We start from the raw sequence: 9,333 nt of genomic DNA on the forward strand, positions 1-9,333 counted from the left end.
TATGGCAAACTCTATACCTGCATTTAAAGGGGGCTTAGATGCTTTCCTTGCGTTGAAAGACATCCATGGCTACAATTACTAGGTAATGCCTAATGATGTTGATCCAGGGATTTTATCTGATTGCCATCTGGAGTCAGGAAGGAATTTTTTCCCTTTAGGGGCTAATTGGACCATGCCTTGTAAGGGTTTTTTCGCCTTCCTCTGGATCAACAGGGATATGTGAGGGAGCAGGCTGGTGTTGTGCCTTTCTCTGGATCAGCAGGGATATGTGAGGGTGCAGGCTGGTGTTGTACCTTCCTCTGGATCAGCAGGGATATGTGAGGGAGCAGGCTGGTGTTGTGCCTTTCTCTGGATCAGCAGGGATATGTGAGGGGGCCGGCTGGTGTTGTGCCTTCCTCTGGATTAGCAGGGATATGTGAGGGAGCAGGCTGGTGTTGTACTTTGTTCTCTGGTTGAACTCGATGGACGTATGTCTTTTTTTTTAACCCAAATAACGATGTAACTATGTAACACTGAGCAATAAAGCTGCTCATTCAGATCATCAGAACATCTTGTTAAGTCCCAGTTCACACTTTGCAGATCTGAAGGGAACGGATCCAATGTTAACCTATGGATCTGTTCACATCCATCAGTTCAAACGGAACCATTCCGCACGATCTGCTGAACAGACTGCAAGTTTCCTGCTGCAGCAGTTTTTCCGGACAGCTGAGCCCAGCGGAGCAGAAACGGAAGCTGAAGCCCTGCATTGTGGCAATGAGGAGACACCACCGTTCTAAGGGGCAAAATCCACTTTGCTGATGGGAGTCTGGGGGGGGGGGGGGATGGGGGGAGGGGGATGGGGGGGGGGGAGAAGAAGCAGCGGAAGGCAAACGGAGTGACAACAGATCTGATCGACCAGTGATCAGATCCATTTTCACGGATCCATTTGCCACCTAACTCAAGTGTGAAGCGGGCCTCAAGGTTTTCAATTAGATTTTTAAGCAATCCCCACTGTTCTGATTGTCAACCAGCTAGAAGTTAAATAACAAAGATTTGTTTCTTTTGAAGTTGAGATGAGGATACATGTATCGGATCTCCTGCAGTAATCTGAAGAAAAGGACTACAATATTATTACACAAGTTACCCCACTTCCTCTATTTCCTGAACTCTGTTAACCTTAGTAAGCCACATTGTAAAGGTGGCCATACATCCGGCAATAATAGGCAGATTCCACAAAGAGAGAAATCTCTGGGAATCTCAAAGCCAACAGGAAACCATGTGATGCGTGTGTATGGATGGAGGAAGGAGCCAGCGGCAGCCATGGTAATGTGTACTGCACTGGTCACTGGGGAGGGCACATTGGACATTAGGGGGGACATCTAACGTTTGGGGGGACAGTGTCCAGGGGTTCTGTATCGTTAGTCGATCGTCGCAATATCACACACCATTACCACTACACCCCCAATCGACCATGTTGGCTCAAGATTTCCCAGCATGTTTAATTGATACATTCGACCAATTTCAGCCCGAACATGGTCGAATCATCGATCAGTCATGCTTGTTGCACTGATTTTCATCTGATTCAATAATAACCTAATAGGATGGTTGATTGGCCACAACAATCAACAGATGTATGATCACCTTAATGAGTCCATCAGGGAAAAATGCTTTCTGGCATACAGTGGGTTGCAAAAGTATTCGGCCCCCTTGAAGTTTTCCACATTTTGTCACATTACTGCCACAAACATGAATCAATTTTATTGGAATTCCACATGAAAGACCAACACAAAGTGGTGTACACATGAGAAGTGGAATGAAAATCATACATCATTCCAAACATTTTTTTACAAATAAATAACTGCAAAGTGGGGTGTGCATAATTATTCAGCCCCCTTTGGTCTAAGTGCAGTCAGTTGCCCATAGACATTGCCTGATGAGTGCTAATGACGAAATAGAGTGCACCTGTGTGTAATCTAATGTCAGTACAAATACAGCTGCTCTGTGAGGGCCTCAGAGGTTGTCTAAGAGAATATTGGGAGCAACAACACCGTGAAGTCCAAAGAACACACAAGACAGATCAGGGATCAAGTTATTGAGAAATTTAAAGCAGGCTTAGGCTACAAAAAGATTTCCAAAGCCTTGAACATCCCACGGAGCACTGTTCAAGCGATTATTCAGAAATGGAAGGAGTATGGCACAACTGTAAACCTGCCAAGACAAGGCCATCCACCTAAACTCACAGGCCGAACAAGGAGAGCGCTGATCAGAAATGCATCAAGAGGCCCATGGTGACTCTGGACGAGCTGCAGAGATCTACAGCTCAGGTGGGAGACTCTGTCCATAGGACAACTATTAGTCATGCACTGTACAAAGTTGGCCTTTATGGAAGAGTGGCAAGAAGAAAGGCATTGTTAACAGAAAGCATAAGAAGTCCTGTTTGCAGTTTGCCACAAGCCATGTGGGGGACACAGCAACCATGTGGAAGAAGGTGCTCTGGTCAGATGAGACCAAAATGGAACTTTTTGGCCAAAATTCAAAAAGCTATGTGTGGCGGAAAACTAGCACTGCACATCACTCTGAACACACCAACCCCACGTCAAATATGGTGGTGGCAGCATCATGCTCTGGGGGTGCTTCTCTTCAGCAGGGACTGAGAAGCTGGTCAGAGCTGATGGGAAGATGGATGGAGCCAAATACAGGGCCAACTTGGAAGAAAAGCTCTTGGAGACTGCAAAAGACTTGAGACTGGGGCGGAGGTTCACCTTCCAACAGGACAATGACCCTAAACATAAAGCCAGGGAAACAATGGAATGGTTTAAAACAAAACATATCTATGTATTAGAATGGCCCAGTCAAAGTCCAGATATAAATCCAATTGAGAATCTGTAGCAAGATCTGAAAACTGCTGTTCGCAAACGCTGTCCATCTAATCTGACTGAGCTGGAGCTGTTTTGCAAAGAAGAATGGGCAAGGATTTCAGTCTCTAGATGTGCAAAGCTGGTAGAGACATACCCTAAAAGACTGGCAGCTGTAATTGCAGCAAAAGGTGGTTCTACAAAGTATTGACTCAGGGGGCCGAATAATTACGCACACCCCACTTTGTAGTTATTTATTTGTAAAAAATGTTTGGAATCATGTATGATTTTCGATCCACTTCTCACGTGTACACCACTTTGTATTGGTCTTTCACGTGGAATTCCAATAAAATTGATGCATGTTTGTGGCAGTAATGTGACAAAATGTGGAAAACTTCAAGGGGGCCGAATACTTTTGCAACCCACTGTAAGTTCAAATAAACATCAATCACTAAGCAGGCTGGGATTATCCAGAAAAAAGACTAAAAAACTGGAATGTAAGCATGAACCATGGCCAGTGGGACCTCGAATCATTAGAAGCCCCTGTACAGACACTCAGCACCACGAGACCCCAAGCATGGACGTCTGAGTGCAGGAATGTGAGCAGGAACCATGGCCAGTTACACCTCGAGGTGTGAGAAGCCCTGTACAGACACTCAGCACCACGAGACCCCAAGCATGGACGTCGGAGTGCAGGAATGTAACCAGGAACCATGGCCAGCTGTACCTAGAGTCGTGAAAAGTCTCTGTACAGACATTCAGCACCACGAGACCCCAAGCATGGACGTCTGAGTGCAGTAATGTGACCAGGAACCATGGCCAGCTGTACCTAGAGTCGTGAAAAGTCTCTGTACAGACACTCAGCAACAAAAGACCCCAAGCATGGATGTTTGAGTGCAGGAATGTGACCGGGAACCGTGGCCAGCGGGACCTCGAGGCATGAGAAGCCCCTGTGCAGACACTCAGCACCATGAGACCCCAAGCATGGACGTCTGAGTGCAGTAATGTGACCAAGAACCATGGCCAGCAGGACCTCTAGGCATGAGAAGTCTCTGCACAGACACTCAGCACCACAAGACTCCAAGCATGGACAACTGAGTGCAGGAATGTGACCAGGAACCATGGCTAGCGGGACCTTGAGGTATGAAAAGTCTCTGAACAGACACTTAGCACCATGAGACCCCAAGCATGGACGTCTGAGTGCAGGAATGTGACCAGGAACCATGGCCAGCGGGACCTTGAGGTATGAAAAGTCTCTGTACAGACACTTAGCACCACGAGACCCCAAGCATGGACGTCTGAGTGCAGGAATGTGACCAGGTACCATGGCCAGCGGGACCTTGAGGTATGAGAAGCCCCTGTACAGACACTCAGCACCACGAGACCCCCAGCATGGACGTCTGAGTGCAGGAATGTGACCAGGAACAATGGCCAGTGGGACCTCGAGGCATGAGAAGCCCCTGTACAGACACTCAACACCACAACCCCAAGCATGGGCGTCTGAGTGCAGGAATGTGACCAGGAACAATGGCCAGTGGGACCTCGAGGCATGAGAAGCCCCTGTACAGACACTCAGCACCACAAGACCACAAGCATGGATGTCTGAGTGCAGGAATGTGACCAGGAACCATGGCCAGTGGGACCTCGAGGCATGAGAAGCCCCTGTACAGACACTCAGACCACAAGACCCCAAGCATGGACGTCTGAGTGCAGGAATGTGACCAGGAACCATGGCCAGCGGGACCTTGAGGTATGAAAAGTCTCTGTACAGACACTTAGCACCACGAGACCCCAAGCATGGACGTCTGAGTGAAGGAATGTGACCAGGTACCATGGCCAGCGGGACCTTGAGGTATGAGAAGCCCCTGTACAGACACTAAGCACCACGAGACCCCAAGCATGGACATCTGAGTGCAGGAATGTGACCAGGAACAATGGCCAGTGGGACCTCGAGGCATGAGAAGCCCCAGTACAGACACTCAGACCACAAGACCCCAAGCATGGACGTCTGAGTGCAGGAATGTGACCAGGAACCATGGCCAGTGGGACCTCGAGGCATGAGAAGCCCCTGTACAGACACTCAGCACCACAAGACCCCAAGCATGGACATCTGAGTGCAGGAATGTGACCAGGAACAATGGCCAGTGGGACCTCGAGGCATGAGAAGCCCCTGTACAGACACTCAACACCACAACCCCAAGCATGGACGTCTGAGTGCAGGAATGTGACCAGGAACCATGGCCAGCAGGACCTCGAGACATGAAAAGCCCCTGTGCAGACACTCAGACCACAAGACCACAAGCATGGATGTCTGAGTGCAGGAATGTGACCAAGAACCATGGCCAGCGGGACCTCTAGGCATGAGAAGCTCCTGTACAGACACTCAGCACCACAAGACCCCAAGCATGGACATCTGAGTGCAGGAATGTGACCAGGAACCATGGCCAGCGGGACCTTGAGGTATTAAAATTCTCTGTACAGACACTCAGCAACAAAGGCCCCCAAGCATGGACGTCTGAGTGCAGGAATGTGACCAGGAACCATGGCCAGTGGGACCTCGAGGCATGAGAAGCCCCTGTACAGACACTCAGCACCACGAGACCCAAGCATGGACGTCTGAGTGCAGGAATGTGACCAGGAACCATGGCCAGCTGGACCTCGAGGCATGAGAAGCCCCTTTACAGACACTCAGCACCAAGAGACCCCAAGCATGGACTCTGCCTCCACCAGGAGTATCTTAGTCACTATGGATTTCAGGGGACTACCCCCCTTCCTTTATCAGGTGACTCTCCTTCACCCACTGTAATAATTTATTATATTGTATCAGACATTGGATGCCTTGGGAAGATGTTGGGGGAATGGTTGGATTCCCATCTACCCATTCCAATCAACCCCTCAACCTTAGACTACCGGGGCTCATAAAAGATACCATTGTACCAAGCATGTATTGGCCAGTCTAGACTCATTGGAGTGGTGTTCCTATTATATATGGGTAACTCGGGAGGTTAAGACCCTTAATTCATCTATACCCCTTCATTTGGCAATGAAAACCCTTGACTTCCACCTCTCTAGATACTCTTCATCTCCTGCTTCTCTTCAGGCTTACATTCAGGTGGTCACGGAGTTCCAACTCTCCCATAATTACTTCTGTTTTGATAGGGAGGGGGTTCTTTCTCCAAAGTTGTGGAGCTTCTATGGGGGCAAAGTTTTCACCTACCCTTGCCAGCTTGTATATGGGGTGGTGGGAGGAGCTCCGCATCTTTGTGGATGTGAACCCGTTTTTGAAACAGTTGGTCTCGTAGGATCGCCTGTTCATCTCTTTCTCTTTTCTGATCAGCATATCTTCAGGTAATCAGCTGAGAGAAAACTGATAAGCTGATGAAGTAAAAGGAAATGAGAAGAACTTCATTTGCAGTATAGGATGCAGGGCCGAATTTACCATAAGGCTCTGTAGGCACATGCCTACAGGCGCCTGATGATGGGGAGGCGAGTGAGCCACCTTTCCAAGTGTCTCCGTCCTGCCTTACCAATGCAGAGCCCCGAGTGAAGTGTAAATGAGAGGTGACCCGCCCGGGTCTCATCAATCCACTGACGAGATCTCCCTTCAGTGGGGGGCACCACTAGCTACTTAATACTGAGGATATCTCTGGCTACCTAATGCTAAGGGGAACCTGTGGCTACCTATGATGTGCAGGGGAAATCAGGGAGTAGTGGCAGCTGGGCCAGCCAGCCCACTTGTGGTGCGGTTCAGCAGAGGTTGTAGGAGCAGGGATGACGAAGTCTACGGAGCTGTACATCTGTGCCTATAGGCTCCTGTGATGTAAATATGGGCTTGATGGAATGTCATATCTGAAATGTATCCATTCTGGATTGACCAGCCTCTCAGTGAATTTGAGCAGGTAAGAGGTGTGAATAAAACTGAAGGCCATCGTCTTGTATAAATGTATGGCGTCCTTCTGTATAGGGGTGGTAAACAGGACCACTGCTTGGCACCCTTCCTTCTGGGCAAACTCAATCATTGTCCCACACAAGAGCTTAGCAATGCCTTTTCTTCGGTGGTTTCTGGCCACTGATATCCGTCGTAGTTCCATATGTTTTTCTCTTCCTGGCAGATAAAAGCGGGCAGCAGCCACCATTCCCACCACTTCATTGTTTGTCTCAGCCACCCAGAAGTTGTGTCCTTCTTGCTGGAGGTAATATTTCCAGATATCTTTTAGATCTTTAGCCTGAGCCTCCCTGACTAGAGAGTGGAAAAAGAGCCAGAGCACAATCAGGACAACGAGGACATCTAAGAAGGCCAAGAGGATGGACCCAAAGGTGACCAAGGGGAGAAGAAAGCCGGCCAGAAGGAGGAGCCAGTTGCGAGGTAAAGTCAAGGCATTGTAGAAGGTAGACTTTGTGAGCCCATGGCAGCCTGCAGTGAAGATTCTAATGACCACTGGAAAGTCAGAGACCTTGTATTGTCGGACTATAAGAGAGCAGGTGGTTCACCTGCAAGAAGGAGTATGTTAGATGCAATCTTATTTCAAGGAGGTAAAGGAAATATTTCATTGTAGTTTGTAGTAGTTTATGTTCTAGGGGCAAACCAGCAATTTTTAGCAGGAGGAAAGAAAAAGACCCCATTGCGTGCGGCCATGGTTGTGCATGTGGTGCCAATGGTGTGATGGTTGGTGCCCCCCCCCCCCCCCCCCCATTGGAATGATTGCACAGCACCTGAAAATTAGCTATAGCTGCGGTGTGACCCAAAAAAAACCTGCCCTCAGTATAGGTAGGTAACGAGGTAAACGTTTCCCCTGTATAGGTAGCCAGACATAGGTGCCCCCAGTATAGGTTATCCAGGTATAGATGCCCCCAATATAGACAGCCAGTATAGTTGCCCCTTTATAGGCAGTCAGTATAGTTTACCCCTGTATAGGCAGCCAGTATAGTTGCCCCAGTATAGTTACCCCCTGTATAGGCAGCCAAAATAGTTGACCCCAGTATAGGCAGCCAAAATAGTTGCCCCCAGTATAGGCAGCCAGTATAGTTGCCCCCAGTATAGGCAGCCAAAATAGTTGCCCCCAGTATAGGCAGCCAGTATAGTTGCCCCCAGTATAGGCAGCCAAAATAGTTGCCCCCAGTATAGGCAGCCAGTATAGTTGCCCCCAGTATAGGCAGCCAGTATAGTTGCCCCCAGAATAGGCAGCCAAAATAGTTGCCCCCAGTATAGGCAGCCAAAATTGTTGCCCCCAGTATAGGCAGCCAGTATAGTTGCCCCCAGTATAGGCAGCCAGTATAGTTGCCCCCAGTATAAGCAGCCAGTATAGTTGCCCCCAGTATAGGCAGCCAGTATAGTTGCCCCCAGTATAGGCAGCCAGTATAGTTGCCCCCAGTATAGGCAGCCAGTATAGTTGCCCCCAGTATAGGCAGCCAGTATAGTTGCCCCCAGTATAGGTAGCCGGCTATAGTTGCCTCCAGTATATAGGCAGCCAGTGTAGTTGACCCTAGTATAGGCAGTCAGTATAGTTGCCCCCAGTATACGTACCCAGGTATAGTTGCCCCCAGTATAGGTTAGCTAGGTAGGTGCCCCCAGTATAGGTTAGCTAGGTAGGTGCCCCCAGTAGGTGGCCAGCCTGACCCCCCGCCCCCCAACCCTCCTCCCACGCTGTTCCTTACCTTGTGATTGAGTCGGAGACACTGTGCTGTGCTGCAGACTACCTCCATAAGGCTCCCGGGTGTCCCTGCATGTCATGTGACCTGTATCAGGAGGTGTATGGAGGTCTGCAGGATAACAGGGGGCTGCTGTGCGGAGGAGAGGACAATAATCACTGTGCTGTGCTGCAGACTCCCTCCATAAGGCTCCCGGGTGTTCCTGCATGTCATGTGACCTGTATCAGGAGGTGTATGGAGGTCTGCAGGAGGTGTACAGAGGTCTGCAGGAAAACAGGGGGCTGCTGTGAGGAGGAGAGGACAATAATCTCTGTTCTGTGCTGCAGACTACCTCCATAAGGCTCCCGGGTGTCCCTGCATGTCATGTAACCTGTATAAGGGGATGGAGGTCTGCAGAACAGTGCCACCTGCTGGGAAGAGAAGTGGACAAATGCAGGGACTATTTTTTGATCCCTCTGTTACTCTGCTTGTTAGGAATGAAGGTTGAAAGGCCCTAGGCACTCACCTAAGTTGCCTGGAGGGAGATGCAGGTCAGGAGGCCAATGATGAGCAGTCATCTGAGCAGCGTGTACTGTTGTTGTGGAGAGGGAGCAGTCTGCAGAAAGGGAATTCCATGATCACACAGTCACCTGAAATGAAAGATGTATCTAATTCCCTATTATATCTGTACATGCACCCCAATGTGCCCTGCACACAGGAGCAGGACAGGACTGCTCCCCACAATGCCCCCTGCCAGAGGGGGCGCTACACTGGGGCAGTGCACCCCCCCAGGAATCACTGTGTCCCCTGAGTGCCCCTCCTGCTCAGTATCATACAGTTAACAGTTGCTAGGCTCGGCAGTGTACAGTGA

At 49.4% G+C, this 9,333-nt stretch overlaps 1 protein-coding gene across 1 annotated transcript; it reads right to left on the reverse strand.

Annotated features, from left to right (window-relative positions):
- Positions 1 to 6,637: 6,637 nt before the first annotated feature.
- On the reverse strand, positions 6,638 to 8,565 carry LOC137562099 (probable N-acetyltransferase CML1). The gene is made up of 2 exons (XM_068273439.1): positions 8,490 to 8,565; positions 6,638 to 7,302 (listed from the first exon to the last, which is right to left on the reverse strand). The coding sequence occupies exons 1-2, from the start codon at positions 8,563 to 8,565 to the stop codon at positions 6,638 to 6,640; spliced, it is 741 nt and encodes a 246-aa protein (XP_068129540.1).
- Positions 8,566 to 9,333: the final 768 nt, after the last annotated feature.

Source organism: Hyperolius riggenbachi, chromosome 1 (genome assembly GCF_040937935.1).
Source record: "Hyperolius riggenbachi isolate aHypRig1 chromosome 1, aHypRig1.pri, whole genome shotgun sequence".
Classification (NCBI taxonomy): Eukaryota; Metazoa; Chordata; class Amphibia; order Anura; family Hyperoliidae; genus Hyperolius; species Hyperolius riggenbachi.